We start from the raw sequence: 24,903 nt of genomic DNA on the forward strand, positions 1-24,903 counted from the left end.
TTTGATGCGCTGCCTTTGAGGAGAGTTCTTTTGCTGGTTTCTCTCTAGTGCAGAAACCTGGTCGCAGCTCCCACTGCTTCAGATGCTGTTTGCAAATCTAATACCACATCTTAATACGGGGCTCTTTTCTGCTCAAATCTCTTTGAAAATCAGAACATCTTAGAAGCTGAGTTAACTGTGGGCTTTGTTGTTTTTGAATGGGGCTATTGTGTCTATATGAGGAGACCTTATTGTGGCCATTCAGTACTTAAAGGGGGCTTATAAGAAAGATGGGGGACAAACTTTTTAGCAGGGCCTGTTGCAATAGGATTGTAGAATCACAGAATGGTCAGGGTTGGAAGGGACCTCTGGAGATCATCTAGTCCAACCCCCCCTGCCAGAGCAGGGTTACCTACAGCAGGATGGCGTCTAAGGATGAGGGGTAATGGCTTTAAACTGAAAAAGGGAAGATTTGGACTACATACAGGGAAGAAATTTGTTATGTTGAGGTTGGTGAGACACTGGCCCAGGTTGCCCAGAGAGGTGGGGGATGCCCCATCCCTGGAAACATTCCAGGCCAGGTTGGACGGGGCTCTGACCAACCCAGTCTAGTTAGGGATGTCCCTTCCGATGACAGGGGGTAGGACTAGATGGCCTTTGAAGGTCCCTTCCAACCCAAACTGTTCTATGATTCTATAGTTTTGATAGGTTTGGGAGAAATGGTAAAAGCTGGCTGAGCATAGCTTTTAAGGAAAGTCTCTTCGTGTGTTCATGTAATTATTTAAAATTCCTAATCACTCTAGCAGGTGTGGGAACTTCTTAACTCTGTGGTATTGGGGAGATCCTGCTTTTTGAGAAAGACATAAAGTCATCCTCAACGCAAAAAGAATGAGCTAGATGATCCTAGAGCACCATCCTGTGGCAGTGCAGGTGCTGAGCAGGAGGAATGTGTTCCTTTCTGACTCATCCCCCCCTCCTTCCTGGTAGAGCTGCAGGTGCTTGTTGTAATTAGTTGATGCATAACCAGAGCTCAGCTGATGCTGAGCCCAGATACTGCTGTGGATGCAAACCAGTGAGGGGTGAGACAGGCAGATGAGCTATTTGCACACCACCTGTGGAAGGTCTGGTGTTCCCCAGGGAACCCTGCAGAGCTCAGCCCCTCACTTGCATCAGTAAAAGATGCAGTGTTTCACCTGCAGTTTTTGTTCTTCACTTTAAATGGAGAATCTGAGGTCTTGCATAAGGAGATTTTGGCAGTTAAAGAATTAATGTGGGTGTGGGAAGGCAAAGCAGCACAGGACCGGTGTGCCTTGCTGTTGAAATTGCAAGTTGCTGCACTGATGACAAACTTCTGGCTGTGAAGTCAGTGATAAAGTGATGCAACGCTAGCCAGCCGTGGGGATGTAGAAAAGCAGGTATGTGACGCTAGGGACTCCGATGCGGTGGTACTGGTTTGCCCATGACTATGTGACGCGGTGGAGAAATGGGCTAGCTTTAAAAGGAAAGAAGTGGCAAACCTGGTAAATGTTGATATCGAATTGCTGTGGGAAACACAGGGTTTCAGCTGCAAAGGCCAAATTTTAAACCTTCCTCAGCTGTGGAGGGTGACCAAATGTGGAGGCTTCACAAATCCCTGATCCAAATGTGCCGGCTCCTTTCCACTCCTGAGGGACTTGCTATTTGACTTGAATCTCTGTGAGTTTATACATGGCTGTCCATACCATCGGTTTATGCATCTGCCTGTCCTATTATCGCCCTGCTTATATCCTATGGGGATGTGACCAGCAGCTGGAGGCTTTGAAAGGGGAAAATCCTGTTCCATTGCTGCACTCAGTTGAGTAAATTAAGTCTTTTCACTGCAGGAAGAAATAAGGTTTGCTGCAGTCTGAAGGGACTGCGTCGCTCCCTCTCCACCCCAACTCCCTTTAGCTTTCTCTGGGTGGTGCTGATAGGATGAGGCTGAGAAGAGTGAGGAGGGCTGAGCTGCACTGGCATACAGCTGTGCCGTGTGTGTAACTCTAGGAGGAAAATCTGGGGGACACTCTCCCCCTGAAATGTGAGCCATAAGGAGACCTTCTTCAGGTGTTCCTACCCCATGCAGAACATCACGTTTGTGATGTGTCCTACAAAACAGGTCATGGTTTGGCTGTCCTCTACTGACATCCACATATAAGCAACTAAGAATCGACTGTTGGTGAAGGGGAAATTCTCCATAATCCTTAAAAACCATGATGCCCTGGAGCTATGAGGCTTCCCCCTGCTCCAAATCTGTCAACTTAAAATCAGCGTTGGTTCTGATGGACCCAGTGTCCTGACTCAAGGTAGCTGCATGGTCAGTAAATGCCCAAATGGTGCCATGAGCGGGGAGTCTTTGGAAGGGGTCCCCTGTGTTGGTGGCATTCCTTACTCCAACCGTCCTTGCCTTACTGCCACACCAGCTAATCTTGATTTAGCCTAAAAGCTCTCTTGTGAAGCCTGTGGGGAGTTCCCAGGCAAATAAATTAACTGTCGGATATGACCACTGATGATAATGAATGGAGCAATTAAGACTTTCCATTTGATGACTGTAATTTTAATGGGCTGGTGCAAACCAGCTGAATAACATGGGAAGGAAGCTGCATCAGTGTCATAGGTAAAAACTGGGCAGATGACCCACTAAACAGCTGGGTGGATCATAAAAATAGGAGGCTATGCAGTTAAACTTGCCGGGTGATGAGCAGCTCCAACTGTATTCCCAAGGAGTTTGTCCTGTGCACAGCCCTTGTCACTGTGGATCCATATTGGGCACTAAAATGAGGTTGGCCATGACGCATTTTGAGTGCTGCTGATGCCTAGGTGACAAATTACATGTTCTTCAAGCATGCTCTCCTGGCATCTCCGAAATGCTCCCGTTCCCTGTTGGAGAGGAGAGAATGAGAAAAATGCCCACTGCTGAAAAGGTTCTGCTGGGGAACGAGGTGCTGAGGCAGTGGCCATCACCTCGTCACCACCCCAGTCTCCTCTGTAACCCAGTCCCATGGGGTGCTGTGCATGGGTTCTGCAAAACTCCTGCATGTGAAGATCAAAGGCTCATTGCGAAGGAGGATAAAATAAAGACTTGCTCCAATATTTAGTGGTGCGGGTAGTGAAACGACAAAATCACATGGGTTTCTGCCCCCGCCTTTGCAGTGGATGCTGTTCCCTTTTAGAAGATCTTGAAATGTTGAGTTAATGAGGGCATGATCTGCCTTCTTGGGCTTACTGGGAGACAGCAGAATTACCTTCTATGAGGAGAGCCCACGGTGCAAATAAGCCGTGAACAAATGGAAGGCCCAGCTTTTCTCACACTGCCACAACCCAGGAATAGCTTCGTTAAAGCCAAAGGACTTTAAAATATTGCTTGCACCCAATGCTATGGTGGGTTGGACAGTGGCCAGATGCTTCCCATGAGCATCCTGTCACATGTCCATTTCCAAAATCGTGGATGTGTCTGAGCCACAGCCCTGAGCTGAATGAATTAGTCATCTCCAGCCTGAATGTCCCGTAATTGCCTGGCAAACCACATTTTTCCTTATCAGGGCAGGAAGTCTGGCTCAGGAGGTGATGTCTCTGGGTTCAGCCACCTCGCAGGACTCTGGGGTGCATGTGGGCTGGTGGTCCCTTCTGTATCTCATTCCCCATCTGTAAATAGAAGGAAATGGTCTTTTCCCACCTAATAAGGTGGTGATGGTCTTGGGGGCTCTCTCTGGTAATCATCTCACATGTGGGAATTCCAGTACCGGAGATAATGGGCTCATTTGACTGGAACTGGAATTATATGAACAATATGGGCCAAAGATTGACGTTTGAAGGAAGGTAGTGGCTTTTTTCTGTGGGATTTAGGTTGCTTTATGCCCAGGCATTGTGGGGTGCTGTACGTGTGCGAGCAAACCAAGAATGAGCTTTCAGAAACTGGGTGCTTTCCGTGACGCAGGCTCTCACACAGGATGCATTGTTGTGTTCCTCGTCGCCCTCCACCATGAAGCTCATGTCTGGGTTTGTCTTGCCTCATGGCTGCCGGCACTAGAGCCATGGAGGGGAAAGGCAACCCCGGTGTCCGTGGGCACCATGACCGCAGCACCTTTCATCACGTTCCCCTTCGTGCTCCGAGCTTTGCTGTCATTACAAAATCTGCCAGTGATGAGACTGTGGGTGCGATAAGAGATCTGCATATCTAATGTCGCAGGGCTGTTGCTCAATTTTGACTTATCCTCCTCTTTACTTTGTCTGCCTGTTGCTATCCCACTTGGTAAGACTTGTCTCTAGGTTGAGGTATGCCAGAGAAAACAGAAAATGCGCACGTTTTTGGTTGGGTTTTTTTGTTCAAAATGTTCTTCCACTTTTTCAGAAATGTTATGCTTTTCAGTTATTTAAAAGTAATAATTTCTGTTTGCCCACACCACTGTTTCTTATCACATTCAGCAAACACTGGTTGAAAAAAGTGAAATAACCAAATAAAAAATATTTTCCCTCTTTTGATAGGTAGAACATTTATCCTGTGTTCTAAGTTTGATATAGGTATGAGGCAAAGTACACCCCTTCCATACATAACCTAGAGAGGCTAAAAACCATTTGAGGTGCTCAGTTTTTCGGTGTCCCGCAGAGTCCAGGAGCTGCGTAGCATCCAAGCACGTCCACCACTGAATTTCGTCAGGTATTAAACAGACCAGTTGGAAACACTTTGATCTCAAGGTCCTTTCTTTGACGTAGCCTCTATGGTATGCTGTGATTTAAAGCCAGACAAAGTTGTGTTAGCGTGAGCTTTGCTTGGTGCCATCGCGAAGCTGCAGTGCCAGGCAGGTGTTGCTGCAGCTGGTAGGGCAGGCCCGAGTCATCCTATTTCATATCTCCCAAACTTCCATTGTAGCACCGATAATTTCCCAATGAGCTTCGGAAGAATGAGGAACTAAGATGGGGGAAAGAAGAAAATCGAAAACAGGGCGTGCCCGTGGCTTTAATGCGTGTGGCAAACAGCGGGGACCAGATAAAAGTGAAACCAGGAAAGGAAGCCACAGGTGGACAACTGACTGTTCAACTGCCAAAGCCATTGTGGATTAATTACTGGGGAAAGTTGTTCTTGTTGGGGTACACAAACCTCATCATCGCTGTGTCCACATTCCTTGTCAGCAAGATACAAATCATTGAAATCAGGAGAAATGCTCACAGAAAGAGCCTTAGCCAAGATCATAGGTGGTTAAGTACTGTAATAAGGGCAAAAGGACAATTTCTCGGCGGACCTACCCGGGGGAAGAACTGCCACAGGGGAGAGGAAAGGATTGAAAGCTTTGATCCCTGAAATAGAAGCAGAACACAAGGGGTGGAGGCAGAAACACTTCCAGATTAAAAATAATCCTTCCTAAAAAACAATCTGGCACCAAGGATTAAGTGAGTAGGGAGGCAGGCTGAGCCTCGCCTGGAGAGATGGGGGGTGAGGAAACAGGCACGAAAAAGAAGCACTACTGTGGGAAGGAGAAAAGCCATTTCTGCTCAGTAGAGGTGGATCCGTGTCCTCAGGAGGAGGGTGCTGGCTGCACCAGAGCAGGGACCACCACCGAACAAAGCATGGCATCAATCCTGGCCGCCGCCGATGACACAAGGTTGCACCTGCGTCTAGGTGTCCATCATGCCCAGCAGCAAACCTTGCATCGCCAGGTCATCTGGCAGCAAGGGCACGCTGCCTGCTGGGGGGAGAGTGGGTTGGTCTTGCTTTGGTGGCATTTAGCTGATGAGGAGATAAAGCTGTTCTGAACTTTCCTCAGGGACCACTGCTGTTCTCAAGGACTGCTGAGCCGTGTCCCTAACGGCTCAGAGCAGATGAGGGCACAAGGGGGACGTCATGCTCCCCTAGCCCTGAGAGTTGCCCACCTCTGTGCCCACCTCACTAGCACAGGTGTCCCACAGTGCCCTGATGTATGTCATATGGGGATGCTGGACATCACGGGTGTTTTGTGCACTAGTCCATTTCATTAAATATTTTGCCTTATTAACCTGGTGGGGGAGAAACTGAAGCCTTAGGGAGAGATGGCTTACATCAAGGAACAGAAGGTGATCCTCCATCCCACCAGCCACATTGCCTTTACCTCCCCATCCATACCCACCAGCCTGTGATGTGCAAAATGCCCAGCTGGAATAGAGAATCAAACAGAAAATAATCTGAGGGTTTCAGAAACTGGCTAGATCTCCCGCGTGCCTGGGTCGCACCGACACCCAGCCCGGCTGCTATCTGTCGTACAGCAAAAGCGTGGCCCTCTCCTACACTCAGGACGGATGTGAGGATCACACCTCTTTCATAACCCACGCAGAGGATATAATCAGGAGGTATCGAGCAAACACATCATGAGAACACGTATGCCTCTGTGGCAATTATACTCCACCCTGCTGCTACGGCTTTGGTAGCTACAAACCGTGCTTCACGGGGAATAAAAATACTCAGTGTTCTTTGGGGGTCTCTGCATGAGATCGCTTAAAGAAAAGAGAGCTCTGACCCCCAACTGCTGGGGAGCTCTGCCTCTGCAGGGTGATTTTCCTTCATTATGGAGGGCTTTTATCTGGGCATGAGGCATTAGGCTGAGATTTCAAAGCTCTGGGTTAAGCCCCAGGTTTGAGACTTTCCCAAATCACTCGCCCCTGTGCATAAAATGGGGGCCATAATTCTGCTTTCTCCGATATCAGTCTTTGGTACCGAAACTGCCATTTATAGCCCTGGGAGAAGGGACCTTCAGTAGTGGGAAGGAGCAGTTGGTTGGAAGCAAAACACTTTTATAATTAGCAGACGAAAGACGTCAGTTAGCTCAGCCGGGACTGAGACTGGCTGCAAAGCTAATTTCAGTTAATGCGAGCTGAGCTTGTTTCAGTTAATAGGAGATTCAACTTCGCTGTTGAATCTCAGGAATATGGTGTCAAATTCTGATTTTCTTACTGTGTCTTAACAGTTTGAAAATACTACTGGTTTGCTGCTTGCAATGAGTCCTTTAATAAAGTGGCAGCACCTCTGTCTTCCTCTGACCTCTCCAGCCAAGCGAACAACCCTCATTTAGAGCAAACAAACGAAGCTTTGCTATGCCCCGCTCCCCAGCACACGTACCTAAAATCCTAGGACTCATCTTTTATGTGCCAGAACATGCTAAACCTCTTACTACTGCATCCTGACTGCCCTTGATCTTAATAGCAGAGATAAACAAGCTGTTCTAGATATGCTAAGTATATGCTACAACCACAGCCCTTAATTTGGTTTTCAGACAAACAGTGAATCCCTTGACATCTATCTTCCCTGCCCTACTTACCTCCCCGGTCCAGGCACACCACAGAGGGGCTTTGAAGTTACCTGTGACTGTGTCTCCACCACATTAGGAGTTGTATGGGCTCAGCTGGGTCGTTCTATATGTAAACATGGGAGTTGTGTTGTAGGAAATGTTGCACTAAAACTCACTGAAAGACCTGGCAGGAAGGGGAAGTGATTTTTTTTATTTTTTTTTTTAATTTAACTTTATTTGGCTTTATCCACTTGGACACTTATCCACATACTCTCGCAGCCGGGTGTGCATGACTGCCTTGTGCGGGATCACTTGAGGGCTACACAATGGACACCGGGTACTGAGGTATCTGCTGGGCTCCTCTTGACTGGCAGCAATGAACTGTGTTTTGGGCAAGCCTTTTATAAAAACCAGTAATTATAGGGGGACATTTTGCCTCAGTCATTCTCCCTTCTTCCTGGACAAGGTTGCCATCCCTGTCTAATTCCCTTATTTTACACATCGTACAATTACTGTCTGTCTCCTTGTTGGGATAAAGAAAGAGCAAAAACACTAGTGATATGAATATTTAAGAGTTCTTGGTTTTTACCCAGTATATGGCTTTGCAAATTGCATGTTTTTCAACTGTGAAAGCTCAGGCTGGCTGATTATAAGTTTTTTCTAATAGACAGTGGAAATACCTTTTGGGGCCTCTTACAGGCGAAACCCTGCAGCTGTCCCGCTGGACGTGGCCTTGGGCAACCTGGTCTAGTGGGAGGTGTCCCTGCCTATGGCGGAGGGTGTGGAACTTGATGATCTTCAAGGTCCTTTCCAACCTAAACCATTCTATGATTCTATGATAGAATCGTTTGGGTTGGAAGGGGCCTTAAAACCATCTAATCCAATCCCCCTGCCCTGGGCAGGGACACCTCCCACCAGCCCAGGTTGCTCCAAGCCCCATCCAACCCGGCCTTGAACACCTCCAGGGATGGGGCAGCCACAGCTTCTCAGGGCAACCTGCACCAGGGGCTCACCACCCGCACAGGGAAGAATTTCTTCCTCACATCTCATCTCAATCTCCCCTCTCTCAGTGTCAAACTGTTCGCCCTCGTCCTATCACTCCCCTCCCTGACCGAGAGTCCCTCCCCAGCTATCCTGGAGCCCTTTCAGATGGTACCCTTTGACAGAGCACTACATGCTGGGGAAAGGGTCCCTTGTCCCCCACCACCACTGGTGATGCCTCCTTCCTCCCAAGAGAGTGGGATTGGAAGGAATGTATTGTATGACTGGCACTGCTGTTGGAGCATCACCTGAGAGACAGGAGTGCAAAGATGAGATAAGGCTGAGCAGGTCTCAGGCTCCAGGGCAAGAAAGGCACATGGGCAAAGCAAGGAAGGAAGCACTTAGCGGAGACTACGGGTGGCACAGCCTACGGCTCTCTGTCATGAAGTGTAGCTCTGAAATAATAAAGCAAGCTATGGTTGCTTCAATCAGCTATATCTGAGTGAAAGATCCTTCCAGCACTGCCACTTAAAAGCTTGCCTGGAGCTGGAGGGTTTTATTGGAGGAACTTGCTGCTGCTGTTTGTAATAATTCCAGTTTGGCAGAAGAAAGACATGAAAAGTGTGAGCAAACTGTATTTCCAGAGTGAGTTCCTCAGCAGCCCTTACACAATGAGGTGCTACAAGAGGGGAATGGCAAAGGTGACCCCTTTTATCTCTTAACCCATGAGTAAATGTAGCGAAGTACTGTGCGCAGCCTGCAATAAATGATACTCTCTCAGCAAGAAGGGCTTTCCCTGTTCTTATGTGCTCCTGAGAGGTATAAAGAGAGCCTGTTGCTTATTTATCTCCCCACTGGATATAAAATTCCCAGTGTTGGCCTGATTGTTTTTTCAAAACTGGTCTTTTTCGGTCGTGTTCACTCTGCCTATGACAACACAGTCAATGCCCAGAGCATCTGAGCATCTCTCACTGCTATTGTGTACATAACTACCAGCAAACACAGCAATGAAGCAGCTTTTGGACTTTCTTTAAAGCTAAAATTATGTAAGCTGGCCGTGTCCCCTGGCTATGTCAGGCACAGTCTAAGCAAAAACACTGGGAAGTACCAATGAAGTCATGACGGTCCACCACCCTGAGGGCAAAGACAGTTCTTCCAGTGCCTCTGCTGGCTGTGGATGACTCCCATGATGTGACGGGATATGGTGGCCGTGCTCTCGCAGCGCTGCCAGCTCACTGCCATAACTGTCAGGGAGGAGAACCAGCCCCTCTGCTCTCGTGTTTAGGTCTCTGCAGGCCAGCGTGGTTAAAAACACAAACAATCCTAACTCAGGTGCTCTTACAAGACTGCAAGCCTACATGAAGACCTCTTCGCTGCTTCTTTGGCTGTTTGGGTTTCTTTCCTCCATTTCTCTGTAGGTCAAACCCTCCAAGGCTGTAAATCACCTGGAGCCTCCCAGATTTGCATCACTTGAGCCTCCGGCTCTATAGGCATGTGTTGTCTTTTGGAGAGCTTAAACTCACTGGACCAGAGTTCGATGTGTCCCTACACCCCCTCGCAATAATGTGGGTGTCATTAGAAACATAATACGCTCCTATCAGTCCGCCAGTTACAACACAGTATAATGACATGCCAGAGCCACGTCTGGGTGTTCAGAACCATTTTCTAGAATGAGACATAAATTATCTATGTCTGTAAAGACAAAAATTCCTCTTCCCTCCCTCACATTTCCTTTCTGGGCTTTTGGACCCCTCTGTAGGGGGGATGTGAAAGCAAATTCCTTGTTTTTTCTGAACATCCGAGAGCATGCCTGCCTTTCCCCATTTCTTCACACTGCTTGTAGTAGGTGGAGCCATCCAATGACTTTAATATAGCCGAAAACAAAAGAGGTGGTGGAAGGGAGATATCAATCAGAAGTTACAATCCCAAGATTGTGCCAAGTGGGTGGGTAGTTGTGGTTGGGTTTGGCTGATAAATAAATCAATGATTGTTTCTTTCCAAGAGGAGGACTAGGCACTATATAAAAGTTCTCACACACACCGTTTCCTCACTCCATTTGACTCCTTTCTGCTGGTTCGTGCCGTGGGACACGGTAAGATATTTCATGCTACTGATGAAAGCTAAATTGGCTGATTAGCCCTGGAATGCTAAACTGGAAAAGGTGGGAGTAAATACGGCTTTTTTGGTCTCATAGTCCAAAACTTCCTCTTTATTTACAGTCTTATTTTTTTTCCTAATGATTCCGTCTTTGGGATTACTTAATAACACGGGAAAGGGGGAGAGCTGGGACAGAGCAAATATGGTCTTTGGAACCCTTTTGACTTCTCTGGGCCCAACACCATGTGGTACCGCTGTATACAGGCAGGTCTTAAATACTCTTGGAATGTAAATCTTAAGAAAATGGGCAGGAAAAAGAGGTTTTGCAGGTACTTTGCAAAGAGTGGGAAACAAAGGAACTGAAATACAAAATGGGTGTCTATTCTCGTTTTCCAGCCTTTTGTCTAAATTGGAAAGATTTCTCTTTTGACCACCTTTTTTTTCTCGGAGGAACCATTTTCTCCTCTGGCAGGTTTGGACACCTCAGCCCGCTGACTTGTAGATTCTTTTCATTAGTAGAGCTGTCACTTTCCTGTCAGAGGAATAATAAATTCCTACTGCCAGCAGAAAAGCATGTAGGCTGGCGGGGGGGAGGTTAAGTGCCAAACAAGTGCTCAAACCTCACAGCAAGGTTTCAGCCTTGGGTACAGGCACCCATCGAGCCCTTGCAAGTGGTGACCAAGAGCATTCCAGTGAAGTTTTGTGCAGCTGCCTTTTTGGGTTTGTTTGTTTGGCTTTTTTTGCATCGCTGATATCTTTTCCACTGGCTGTTCCTCTTTCTTCTGATTTTTAAGAAGAAATAAAACAGTCTCTGTGGTCTTCTGAAACCGAGATTGAAGAATTTCAAAGTGTAATGAAATTACTGTTATGCAAATGATGACCCATGTTCTTTTGTTTCTTATATGACATGGAATATTAATACCTATCCCCGAGCATTACAGCCCTTGCAAAATTCCCAAACCACATTTGGATAAGGGTAATTCTGGTGTACCATGGCCTTGTACACCTCTTGAAGAGGCATGCAGCTCTGACAACTTGCTGCAAGAAGGAATCATTAAGGAATGATTATGGTTGCACCTGCCCTAGAAATAAAAGATCAGTTATATCTGGATAGAGGAGGTCCTGTAGAAGACCTGATCAAGAGATACGGAATGAGCTGAAAAATTCACAGGTCCTTCCTAGTAATCATTTTAATTTAAATTACTTTAATGTTATTTAAATTAATTTAAATACATTCCTGAGGTTGACAATACCTTTTTGCATTAGCTGTCAGAGGTGGATGGGGGGCACAAAGGGAACAGAAGACATTTTCTTAGATCAGCCTGCCTTTAGAAGGGATTTGGGAGGCACGGGAACACAAGCTTTCCTCCCCCAGCTTTTCTAAGGCCTATTTTTTCTTTCTCTTGGAGGACTCTCTGACACCTGGGACGATGGGTTCCCACCAGCAGAAGGGCGACGGACAAGGCATCTCTGAGCATTCTGGTGGATGCCATGGCAGTGGTGGTGGAGGAGGTTCATGCCACGGGGGTGGTGGAGGAGGATCCTGCCACGGGGGTGGTGGAGGAGGATCTATAGGATACCAGACCCAAGGATCGTCCTGCCATGGAGGAGGAGGAGGAGGAGGCGGTGGCAGCAGCGGTGGTGGTGCTATTTACCAGACCCACATATCATCATCCTCTCTTGGAGGAGGAGGAGGAGGCCACCAAAGCCTAGGATCCATCAGTGGCGGCGGCGGATGTGGAGGAGGAGGTGGTGGGTCAGGCCACCAGGGACAAGGACCCATCTGCATTATTGGAGGAGGAGGAGGTGGTGGTGGAGGCAGTGGTGGTTCAGGCCACCAAAGTCAAGGCCCCATCTGCATTGGAGGTGGTAGCATGGGAGGAGGAGGTGGAGGTGGTTCAGGCCACCAGAGCCAAGGCCCCATCTGCATTGGAGGTGGTAGCATGGGAGGAGGTAGCATGGGAGGAGGAGGTGGAGGTGGTTCAGGACACCAGAGCCAAGGCCCCATCTGCATTGGAGGTGGTAGCATGGGAGGAGGTAGCATGGGAGGAGGAGGTGGAGGTGGTTCAGGCCACCAGAGCCAAGGCTCCATCTGCATTATTGGTGGAGGAAGCGGTGGTGGTGGTGGTGGAGGTGGTGGAGGTGGTTCAGGCCACCAGAGCCAAGGGCCCATCTGCATCAGTGGTGGTGGTGGAGGAGGAGGAGGTGGTGGCTCAAGTCATCAAAGCCAAGGTCCCATCTGTATTGGTGGAGGAAGTGGAGGTGGTGGAGGTGGTTCAGGCCACCAGGGTCAAGGCCCCATCTGCATTGGTGGAGGTGGAGGGGGAGGTGGTGGTTCAGGCCACCAGGGACAAGGTCCCATCTGCATTGGTGGAGGTGGTGGTGGTGGAGGAGGTGGTTCAGGCCACCAGAGCCAAGGTCCAATCTGCATTGGTGGAGGTGGTGGTGGAGGAGGAGGTGGGTCCGGCCACCAGGGACAAGGACCCATCTGCATTGGTGGAGGTGGTGGTGGTGGAGGAGGTGGTTCAGGCCACCAGAGCCAAGGTCCGATCTGCATTGGTGGAGGTGGCGGTGGAGGAGGTGGTGGGTCTGGCCACCAGGGTCAAGGTCCCATCTGCATTGGTGGAGGTGGTGGTGGTGGAGGAGGTGGAGGTGGTTCAGGCCACCAGAGCCAAGGTCCCATCTGCATCATTGGAGGAGGTGGCTCAGGCCACCAGAGCCAGGGATCATCCTGTTCTGGAGGAGGCGGCGGTGGAGGTGGTTCGTCCGGTTCTCAAGGTCTGCCCATTCAACAGCAGACCCAGAAAATCTCCTGGCCACCACAGACTAAACACAAGTAGTGTCTGCAGAAGGAACTCTCAGATCAAGAAAGCCCAAGATACAAACATGCCTCACATTTCTTTATCTATTAAATTTAAGAATATTTACATTATTCCTTTCTCTTCTTTCTTTGGGATTTTTCTGTTCAGCTCTCCAGTTGACCAGAACCTCTGGTGGTGTGTATCAGTAACTCCTAGCCAGGGTTGTTTCATATGTCTGTTATCTGCCTCAACTTTCTAGTGCTTGCACAAGACAATAAAACTTGCAGTTCTAGAGAGCTTCAGTGTGAGTGGTTGGATTTTGCTTTACACCACAACGGTTGCAGTATTTCCATTACTACGTTTTTATTCTGAGCTGATGCTGTTCTAATAAACCTCCAGAACTCATGTGCATTAAAAAACGACGTGTAAAAGAGATGCTAGATTCACTAAATATTCCTAGGTCATCTTTTAATGTCTGTTGCTACTCACAACCCTGACTTTTGCCCATAGGGTAAGGTACCCCAAAGTTAAACATTGCAGTCTCTCCACCTCATCAAAATGTCATGCAAGGCCTAAGAAAGTTTTAGATGAGTTAGGAGAGAAAAGATGCAAAAAGTCTAGTACAAAGGATTGCAAGCAGCTGTGGAAGAGAAATGAGGGGTATCTCCAACGCTTACTCCAGCTCTGATCCCCTAGTGGAGCCAGCAGCAGGGACAGGACTTCGGAAATCCCCTTCCAAGCTAAGGTTGCTAAGCCTGGAGTAACTAGGGATCTCCTCATTCCCACAAGGAATAAAACACAGCTCCAGGCATGAGTCTTCCCAGGGAGTTTCCCTGTGGGAAGTGATTTCTTTGATGTGGTATATTCCAGCAATTAGCAGGGAAAGGAAAATAAACCTTCTCTGCCTGAACTATTCTCCATGAGGCAGATGACAGACGCCTGGAAGTGTCCCAGAAGAGACAGGAGTGACCCACACCTATAGCAAGTTAAAAGAGCTTCACGTTTACCTGTCCCTCTACCCTCTGTCCTCTCCTCCTTGGCGACCCCAGGGATGCACGCATTCTCAAAACGTGTCCGGACACGCTCCTCCAGCCAGTGCTGCCACTGGAACAGCTGAGTTGCATGGGATTTTATTATGGAAAGTCACTGGGTGCTAAAACATCACAGACCGGGGACTGCATAAACACTGCCATTGCCTGCACGGTGCTAAAAGAAAGCTTGGGGTCCCACTTCAAGGAGGTGGGAGCATTGCCATTGAACGTCCTTGCACCCAGAAATGGCCCAGGACCAAGAAAGCGAGCAGCCAAGTTTCAGAGGCTCTCAGGGGGACAGCAGGGGCACAGGGCATCCTCAGCTCTTGCTCCTTCTTCAGAAACACCAGAGCCATCTCCCAAACTGGGGTGAACTGGCAGGCTGAGAGAGTTGGGGTTGTTCAGCCTGGAGAAGAGAAGGCTCTGGGGATACCTTATTGCGGCCTTCCAGTACCTAAAGGGGCTCCAGGAGAGCTGAGGAAGGACTTTTTACAAGGGCGTGGAGTGATAGGATGAGGGGGAATGGCCTCAAACAGGAAGAGGGGAGATTTAGATTAGATATTAGTAACAAACTTTTCACTTTGAGGGTGGTGAGGCACTGGCCCAGGTTGCTCAGAGAAGTTGTGGAAGCTCCATCCCTGGAGGTGTTCAAGGCCAGGTTGGACGGGGCTTGGAGCAACCTGGGCTGGTGGGAGGTGCCCCTGCCCAGGGCAGGGGGTTTGGAACTTGATGATCTTCAAGGTCCCTTCCAACCTAAACCATTCTGTGATTCTATGATTCTGTGAATTCATCCTTTTGGTGAATATCCATCAAGATGCTGATAAACAGGCTGGATGCTGGATCTGGTACCCTCTACCTGCAGCACTTCCAACTCCTTTCTAAAATAGGCATCACCCCTCCTCCCAGAGGCAGAGTAAAACCTGCCTGACCTCTGTACTGTCCATAGTGGTGCACTCAAACAAAAATCGTGATGTAGTGGGGAAGTTCAGGCACATGAGATTCCTTTGCTGCCCCAGCAACAGGAGTCCTGCCCAGTGCAGCCCCATCCGTTCCCCTGGACATCTCCATGGTCTGTAGCATGCATTAAACACGAGCCTCCACAGCCCCTTCTGCTGTCGGTCACAACCCCAGCAGCGTCGCCTAGCTCGAGTGGAGGGTGTTAGCTGGAGTCCCACAATCCTACCTTGAAAGTCAACAGCGGGAGCTGAGCTCACATGTGATACCTGCAGCCAAACTGCAGACAGCCTAGGAAGTGATGCACTAAGGAGGCATTGATCGGCTTCCATGAGTCAGGACAAGTGGGCTGAAGGAGGACAGTTTGTTTAGTAAATAAACTTATCACCATTCCTTTGGATGCCTCACTTCCCACTCGGGAAAAATAAAAACGGTATAAAAGTCGCCAGATCCCGCAGTGCTTCATTCGCTCAGCTTTGCTCTGCAGTACGCGTTGTTGGAGCCAAGAAGGGTAAGTCCATTTCTGCTAAAGGGACCGATTCTTCTCTTACTTTCACGCTTGCAAGACGTAAATGCGTTGGTAAAGCACGCCTGATGGGTGGTGGCTTGAAGGGCAGGAAGGTTGCTCTGCTGAATTTAAATCTCCTGTGGATGTCACCAGAAGTAGGACCATCCTGTGCTGCTGAAAGTCATGCGTTTCATCAAGTGTAGGGACAGAGATGGAACAGCTATGGGATAAAAGCCTTTAAATGATGGGTTGATTAACTGTTGCAATCTGGTGATCTCCTGTTAGCAAAAGGCTCTAAGCGTGGCTGGGATCCGTGGAGCACTAAGTGCTCAGAGGAAAGGAAGTTCTTTAGTTCTGGAGACTGTCCGCCAGCGTGGTTGGGCCGGGCACGGGTCCTTCTGCCTGGGGGAAACTCCCATGACAACAGTGGCTGCTCTTGAATAAAAACCATGCTCTTTCTTGCAGGGTCACTGCTCAAACATGTGCTCCAGACAATCCTCCGGAGGCTGCCATGAAACGTCCTCTCAGTCCAGCGGATGCCACAGTGGGGGATGCTGCGGCCACGGAGGCAGCTCTTCCGGCTACCAGTCACAGGGCTCCTCCTGCTGTGGGGGATCAGGCTCGGGCAGCTACGGTGGGGGCAGTGGGGGCTCTGGCCAGAAGATCATTATTAGCTCCAGTGGTGGAGGAGGTGGCTCATCTGGATGCTGCAGTGGGGGATCCAGTGGTGGGTCTTCAGGAGGCAAGATCATCATTGGTGGTGGAAGTAGCGGGGGATCCTCCGGATGCTGCAGTGGAGGATCCAGTTATGGTATGGGAGGAGGATCCAGCGGTGGGTCTTCAGGATCAAAGAGCATCATGGGAGGTGGAGGTAGTGGAGGTTCCTCTGGATGCTGCAGTGGAGGATCCAGCTACGGCATGGGAGGAGGATCCAGTGGTGGGTCTTCAGGATCAAAGAGCATCATGGGAGGTGGAGGTAGCGGGGGTTCCTCCGGATGCTGCAGTGGGGGATCCAGTGGTGGGTCTTCAGGAGGCAAGATTATAATTGTAGGTGGAGGTAGTGGAGGTTCCTCTGGATGCTGCAGTGGAGGATCCAGCTATGGCATGGGAGGAGGATCCAGCGGTGGGTCTTCAGGATCAAAGAGCATCATGGGAGGTGGAAGCAGTGGAGGATCTTCTGGGTGCTGCAGTGGAGGATCCAGTTATGGCATGGGAGGAGGTTCCGGTGGTGGGTCTTCAGGATCAAAGAGCATCATGGGAGGTGGAGGTAGTGGAGGTTCCTCTGGATGCTGCAGTGGGGGATCCAGTGGTGGATCTTCAGGAGGCAAGATTATAATTGTAGGTGGAGGTAGTGGAGGTTCCTCTGGATGCTGCAGTGGAGGATCCAGCTACGGCATGGGAGGAGGATCCAGTGGTGGGTCTTCAGGATCAAAGAGCATCATGGGAGGTGGAGGTAGCGGGGGTTCCTCCGGATGCTGCAGTGGGGGATCCAGTGGTGGGTCTTCAGGAGGCAAGATTATAATTGTAGGTGGAGGTAGTGGAGGTTCCTCTGGATGCTGCAGTGGAGGATCCAGCTACGGCATGGGAGGAGGATCCAGTGGTGGGTCTTCAGGATCAAAGAGCATCATGGGAGGTGGAGGTAGCGGGGGTTCCTCCGGATGCTGCAGTGGGGGATCCAGTGGTGGGTCTTCAGGAGGCAAGATTATAATTGTAGGTGGAGGTAGTGGAGGTTCCTCTGGATGCTGCAGTGGAGGATCCAGCTATGGTATGGGAGGAGGATCCAGCGGTGGGTCTTCAGGATCAAAGAGCATCATGGGAGGTGGAAGCAGTGGAGGATCTTCTGGGTGCTGCAGTGGAGGATCCAGTTATGGCATGGGAGGAGGTTCTGGTGGTGGGTCTTCAGGATCAAAGAGCATCATGGGAGGTGGAAGCAGTGGAGGATCCTCCGGGTGCTGCAGTGGGGGCTCCTCAGGCTACGGCATGGGAGGAGGATACGGTGGTGGCAGTGGGGGATCTGGCCAGAAGATCATTATTAGCTCCGGTGGTGGAGGAGGTGGCTCATCTGGATGCTGCGGTGGGGGATCCAGTGGTGGGTCTTCAGGAAGCAAGATCATCATCGGTGGTGGAGGTAGCGGGGGATCCTCTGGATGCTGCAGTGGAGGATCCAGTGGTGGCAGTGGTGGTTCCTCGGGCCATGCAATCATCATCAGCTCTGGAGGCGGCAGCGGAGGCTCCTGCCAGTCCATGCAACAGAAATGCCCCATTGTCATTCCCCCCATCGAGTCCCACCAGACCAAGCAGGCCTGCCACTGGCCCCCCAGCCACCAGAAGTAACAGCCTCAGCCGGCCCCAGTTCTCATCAAGAACAGCCCTGCCTCTGTCCTCCAAATTTGCCTGCTTCCTCCCAGCGTGTCCTCTTCCCTTGTCTTCCCTCGATGCTGCATCCTTGTGCTTTGATCTCCCAGATGGTTCTTCTCACCCATCCATATGAAGGCAAATAAAGATTACTGTGTACAGAAAGAACTGGTTGTTCGAGGTTGCTTTTATCTTTTGTCAGTCACCTGTTTACTTTCAAAAAGTGAATAATGAATCAAATGCATTCAGTGGTGAAATCTTTTTCAGCCTGCAGTGCTGGAGCAGACGGTTATTAACAGATCTTGCTTAAGAGAAACTTTGTTGTTTAAGTAGTTGATCATTGTCCCTCTTGCAAATAACGTCCACCAAGGCTGCAACTTTAACCTGGGAAAGAGGTTTCCCCTTCCCAGAGAAGGGGAAAGGTTTCCCCTTCCCAGAGAAGGAAGCAGACCACGAGCTCTGGGTTTCACTGCAAGGGTTTCCTGTGCACACAGCAGCATCCATTGAAATAGAGTTGGGTTTTTACATACTCCATCTCTCTTATCACAAGAAACCCGTTAATCATGGTAGGAAATATTCAGTAGCATTTGTGCTGAAGTCAGCAGCAAGTCCTCCTTGGGACAGGTGTCATTACAGTCTTGCATTCAGAAGTGCTCACGATATTCCTGCACACAGAGTTTTTCTGTAACTGTTGTGATTTGCAGACCGGTCCCTGGGAGATTTTCACTGCAGGTCTTTCCTGCTGTCTAAGAAGGGGTGAGGGAGTTTATGAAGCTGCCATTCTGGTAGGACTGCAGAAGATGGGGTAGATGGGGTATTTCCTGGGTACTGCTGCATTTGTGGTTTGCTGTGAAGGTCCAGCAGCATCTCCAAAAGTTTCAGCATCTCAGTAAATTTTAAGCTAAGTGAGTTTTTTGTCCATCTGGCACACATAACTGGTAGGCAAGAAACAAAATTAGGAATGAAAGGGATCATCAGCCGTGCAAATGCTTGAGGGATCATAACTGGCCGGCTTATCCCTTTGCAGAAAAATTGGAGAACTCTGCTCACACCAGCAGTATCTTCATCATGTCCCATGCTGTCAATGTTAGCATTGTTGTGCATGAAGGAAGCTGCTGGGATTGTAGGATCTGGCCAAGGTTTTCTCCCTCTCATAGCAAGGCACGCCAAGGCACCATCCACTAAGGTGTTTGCAGTGATGAGACTGAAAGATAATGTGTCCTGCCAGCCCATCTGGGCCTGACTGGACTGCAGGGCAGAAAAGGGCCCAGACAGAGCATCAGAAAACAGGCAGAGTGGCCCAAATTTGGAGCAGCCTCAACTGAAGACTTTTGCATCCACCTTTGCCTTTACTCAACATAGGTATTAAAGCTGCTCTTTAACCTGAGGCAGTTGTGGCAACGCCATCCCCTCCAGCAGCTCTGGTCCCAGCCACACTCTTCCCCCATGTGTGGCAAGTACCCCACGTGTGTCTGTGCTACAGGTCCAGTGTTTCCACTCCCTGCAGGGTCCGGCCTTGTGGTTTCCACACACCAGCGCTTGCAGGAGCACATCTCACCACCCCTGCCCAAAGCCTCCACAGCTTTCCCTCGCACCCTGGGTCCTGCTCAGCTGCAAATCCTGGGTGCCCCTTTGTGCAAGTCCCTACAGGTTAAATTCACAGAAGGGATCAAGGTGTTGCGATGCTCAGTGCGACAACGCCCACACTTCACGGGTGAGAGCCAGAATGGCAGTGAGACCTTAGATTTCCTTTTGGCAACGAGAGTGGAGCTTAGGCCACTGGAGAGAGACCAAAGCCCCCTGCACCCATGTTCCTGGTGCTGATTGTCCGGTCCCCATACCAACGGAGTTGCGTGCATGCTCAAAATTATGTTCATCGTGACAGGGCTGGGCAGCCTGCTGCTGCTGTCATTCATCCTCTGGGCTAAAACCCCCCAATTATGCTTTCCTCTACTCAATCTTCCACGAGGGTGGATGCTGTTGTCAGCCTCCAAGCATGCGTGACGCAGTGACAGGATGAAGCTGCTGCGAAACACAGCAGCCAGCTCTGTGATAACTGTGCTGACAAACTGTCATTCCCCAACAAGCACAATACCCAGATGTCTCCCCAGGTGCAGGTGTGGGTGGGCCGACCAGCAAAGTAGGACCCTCAGAAAATAGATCCCGCTGAGACAGAGGAAATGTTTAATGTCCTAGAGTTCGAGGGTAGAGTCTTGATGGCCTTCAAATGCATGTTGAAAATAGAAAGACTTCAAGACTTTGCCCGCTGCGGTCTGGTGACCAGGACTCCTGGAAAGCTGGAGCACAGACTTCTCTGCTCAATCCAACAGCAGCGGCCACCGTGGGCTCCCAAAAGGGTGAGGGGAAAAGTCCCTCGTGTGTCTGCCACCCTCACAGGGCTTTCTGAAATGGATCTGGGCTGAGGTGCTCCAAAGTGGTGCACTGCCCCATCAGAGGTGGTATCTCTGGCCTGTTGAGCACATGGTTGCCTTCCCAGTGGGTTGGACATACTCCTGCTCCCCCTGCGGCTCCCCATCTCACCAGTCCTTGAAGAAACCCTCTTTCCCCTGAAAACTCCCTGGGATTCTGCTCCAGAGCATCCTTTACCCTTGTCCTTCCATCGTGCTCTAGCCCCAACCAGCTCCATCCTCCATCCCTTAGCATCTGCTCCATCTCCACTCTCTGCTGAGTACCCGAGAAGCTGAAGTCCAGCAGAAGTGGGTTGAGGACCACCCAAAATAGACCCCCAGAAGCTGTTTGCCCCCAACACTTCAGAACAAGACTCCCGGAAATGAATCATTAAGTAGAATTAGCAACAGCGATGCAGAACATAATTGATACATCTCCTTCGTATCACCTATCCGCTGCTGCAAGTGAGTCAAAGAAGGAGGTAGCTAAAGCCAGGCTTGGTAAATAAATCTATCAGCATTCCTTAGGGTGTCTCACTTCCCTTAGGAGCACAATGCACAGAATATAAAAGCTTACCTATCCCAAGGCTCCTCATTCACCTGCCAACGAGCCTTGCAAGCATTTCCAGTTGCACTGAAGGTAAGCCCGTTGATACGGAAACTTCTTGAATCCCTGTGCAGAGAGGTCGCTCCACCAGTTGGTCTTTGAGCATGCTTTGAAGGGGGGAAGCACGCCGGCTTGACACCGGACAGGGTTCTCGGAAAACCAATTTGGTGTGCGAACAGGACTGCCTTCCTTACAGAAGGGAGTTGTAGCTGATATTCTCAGGGCACAGAAATATGGCTGAATTTTCAACTGCTGTGAGTTTTAGCAGTCTATCCATACAGATGGAACTACAGTGGGATTAAAGCTTTTAGACTGTCGGCTCTGAGCATGTCAGAGCCTGTGTACACATCTCTAGAAGTGCTCGCGATCTTCCTGCATGCAGAGTTTTTCTGTAACTGTTGTGATTTGCAGACCGGTCCCTGGGAGATTTTCATTGCAGGTCTTTCTTGCTAAGAAGGGTGAGGGAGTTTATGAAGCTGCCATTCTGGTAGGACTGCAGAAGATGGGGCAGATGTGGTATTTCCTGGGTACTACTCCATTTGTGGTTTGCTGTGAAGGTCCAGCAGCATGTCCAAGCAGCTCCTTTCTGACAGCACTGTTTTTTTCAGGGTCACTGCTCAAAGATGTGCTCAAGACAATCCTCCGGAGGCTGCCATGAAACGTCCTCCCAGACCAGTGGATGCCACAGTGGGGGCTGCTGTGGCCACGGGGGAAGCTCCTCTGGCTACCAGTCACAGGGCTCCTCCTGCTGCGGGGGATCAGGCTCAGGCAGCGGGGTCTCTGGCAAGATCATTGTCAGCTCTGGTGGTGGAGGAGGTGGAACCTGCTGCAGTGGAGGCTCCTCAGGCTACGGCATGGGAGGGGGGTACGGTGGTGGCATTGGGGGCTCTGGCCAGAAGATCATTATTAGCTCCGGTGGTGGAGGAGGTGGCTCATCTGGATGCTGCGGTGGGGGATCCAGTGGTGGGTCTTCAGGAGGCAAGATCATCACTGGAGGTGGAAGTAGTGGGGGTTCCTCTGGATGCTGCAGTGGAGGATCCAGCTATGGCATGGGAGGAGGATCCAGTGGTGGGTCTTCAGGATCAAAGAGCATCATGGGAGGTGGAGGTAGCGGAGGATCATCTGGATGCTGCAGTGGAGGATCCAGTGGCGGATCTTCAGGAGGCAAGATTATAATTGTAGGTGGAGGTAGTGGAGGTTCCTCTGGATGCTGCAGTGGAGGATCCAGCTATGGCATGGGAGGAGGATCCAGCGGTGGGTCTTCAGGATTAAAGAGCATCATCGGAGGCGGAAGCAGTGGAGGATCCTCCGGATGCTGCAGTGGGGGATCCAGCGGTGGGTCTTCAGGAGGCAAGATCATCATTGGAGGTGGAAGTAGTGGGGGTTCCTCTGGATGCTGCAGTGGAGGATCCAGCTATGGCATGGGAGGAGGATCCAGCGGTGGGTCTTCAGGATTAAAGAGCATCATGGGAGGTGGAAGCAGTGGAGGATCCTCCGGATGCTGCAGTGGGGGATCCAGTGGTGGGTCTTCAGGATCAAAGATCATAATTGGAGGTGGAAGCAGTGGAGTATCTTCTGGATGTTGCAGTGGAGGATCCTCAGGCTATGGCATGGGAGGAGGATATGGTGGTGGCAGTGGGGGATCTGGCCAGAAGACCATTATTAGCTCCGGTGGTGGAGGAGGTGGCTCATCTGGATGTTGCAGTGGGGGATCTTCAAACTATGGCATGGGAGGAGGATACGGTGGTGGGTCTTCAGGATCAAAGAGCATCATGGGAGGTGGAAGCAGTGGAGGATCCTCCGGGTGCTGCAGTGGGGGCTCCTCAGGCTACGGCATGGGAGGAGGATATGGCGGTGGCAGTGCGGGATCTGGCCAGAAGATCATTATTAGCTCCGGTGGTGGAGGAGGTGGCTCATCTGGATGCTGCGGTGGGGGATCCAGTGGTGGGTCTTCAGGAAGCAAGATCATCATCGGTGGTGGAGGTAGCGGGGGATCCTCTGGATACTGCAGTGGAGGATCCAGTGGTGGCAGTGGTGGTTCCTCGGGCCATGCAATCATCATCAGCTCTGGAGGCGGCAGCGGAGGCTCCTGCCAGTCCATGCAACAGAAATGCCCCATTGTCATTCCCCCCATAGAGTCCCACCAGACCAAGCAGGCCTGCCACTGGCCCCCCAGCCACCAGAAGTAACAGCCTCAGCCGGCCCCAGTTCTCATCAAGAACAGCCCTGCCTCTGCCCTGTCACCTTTTTCCCTCCAGACCTAGGTCTGTTAGCCTGTTTCTTCACAGCATGTCCTCTTCTCTTCCCTGGATGTTGCATCCCTGTGCTGAGAATTCCAGGATTAACAGCCTTGTGCCCTGCTGCTGGTGTTGGGATGTCTTTGATAAGGCTCTGCTGCTTTTCGAAAGAGCACTTTTTATATCTAATAAATGTAATAGTATGTCAAAGCTGCCTTTTTTTTGGAGTTTGTTTTTTTCTTGTATTGTCAACCATCATCTTATGCTGTTGGAAGGTGGAAATCTATCTGATGAGACATTTCACTCCTCGTCTGTGTAAAGAAGGTGATGTGTTCAATAGCGCATTGCTGTAGATGCAACTCTAAAGCCATCCAGTTTATACGCCCGGAGAGTTTGAACCTTCATTTCCCCCCCTGGGCTCCATGACAGAGTAACAACAGAGCCTAAAACGTCAAGCACCCACAGCTCCCAACATCCCTTTGGGGTTGGGAGCTGTGCCCAGTGCAGCCATCCCCGTCACAGAATCATAGAATCATAGAATGGTTTGGGTTGGAAGGGACCTTGAAGACCATTGAGTTCCAAACCCCTGCCATAGGCAGGGACACCTCTCACTAGACCAGGTTGCTCAGTCGTGGTTTCTAAGTCCTCTGAGGTACCAGAACCCAATGACCATGTGTGTGGAGAGGGCAGCGCTGCCGGGAGACATGGCCAAGCCCATCAGTCTCAGTCCTTAAGAGCAGTGATTGCAGCCAACCGTCAATAGCAGCTGTTGCTGCCCAGGGTGGCCAATAACACCATGCCAATGTCCACGTCCCTGCCATCATCCCCCTTCCATCCCAGCTTTGCAAACCTCAGGGCATCTCTACCTAGAGGGTAAGCCTTGCATGCTGAGTCAGCCAAATCAGCCCTGGGCCAGGCAGAAGGAAATAAAACCAGCAGCAAGTCCCTCAGGCAGCTCAACACCCTCCAAATCACACCTCCAGGCCTCAATCCCTCCTGGTCCAACCTTTTGAAATCTGTTTTGAAATGCCGCGGGCAACACCACCACCCCTGTGTGCTGCTTTCTGCCCGGTAGACGTGGCCTTTTGCCAAAGCCGAGACTCATCATCCCCGTGGCAGAATTGCTCAGAGCTGAGCAGACCTAGTCCAGCCTGCAAGAGCCGTGCTGCGGGGCCAAGCTGGAGCACCACAAACCGCAGCACGGACATCATGCTGGACAACACTACCAGCATGGCCACAACACATATTCCCTGCAGCCCTCTGAATCAGTATCCCTGGAGTCCCTGGTGTTTGGTACAAGTACAGGCTGGGTGGAGAATGGATGGAAGCAGTCCTGAGGAGAAGGACGTGGGGGTTTAGTGGATGAGAAGCTCATCACGGGCCGGCACCGTGCGCTGGAGCCCAGCGAGGCCCCAGCACCCCGGGCTGCATCCCCAGCAGCGTGGCCAGCAGGGTGAGGGAGGGATTGTGCCCCTCTGATGCGCTCTGCTCTGGGGAGACCCCCCCGCAGTGCTGCCTCCAGCTCGGGGGCCTCAGCACAGGAGAGACATGGAGCTGTTGGAGCGGGGCCAGAGGAGGCCCCGGAGATGCTGAGAGGGCTGGAGCCCCTCTGCTGTGAGGACACGCTGGGAGAGGTTGGGGGGTCAGCCTGGAGAAGAGAAGGCTCCGCGGAAG

The 24,903-nt window shown here is 50.6% G+C and overlaps 2 protein-coding genes across 2 annotated transcripts; both read left to right on the top strand.

Moving 5' to 3' along the window:
* Nucleotides 1-16,102: 16,102 nt before the first annotated feature.
* On the top strand, nucleotides 16,103-17,956 carry LOC309682068 (uncharacterized protein; the record flags this gene model as incomplete). Its single annotated transcript, XM_082496086.1, has 1 exon — nucleotides 16,103-17,956. One exon carries the CDS (start codon nucleotides 16,103-16,105, stop codon nucleotides 17,954-17,956), a length of 1,854 nt encoding a protein of 617 aa, XP_082352212.1.
* A 3,659-nt stretch (nucleotides 17,957-21,615) lies between these two features.
* Nucleotides 21,616-23,181, top strand: LOC309682070 (uncharacterized protein; the record flags this gene model as incomplete). Its single annotated transcript, XM_082496088.1, has 1 exon — nucleotides 21,616-23,181. The coding sequence occupies one exon, from the start codon at nucleotides 21,616-21,618 to the stop codon at nucleotides 23,179-23,181; it is 1,566 nt and encodes a 521-aa protein (XP_082352214.1).
* Between the last annotated feature and the right edge of the window lie 1,722 nt (nucleotides 23,182-24,903).

The sequence above is a fragment of the Vanellus vanellus genome, assembly GCF_965231255.1.
Source record: "Vanellus vanellus genome assembly, chromosome: 27".
NCBI classification, from domain to species: domain Eukaryota; kingdom Metazoa; phylum Chordata; class Aves; order Charadriiformes; family Charadriidae; genus Vanellus; species Vanellus vanellus.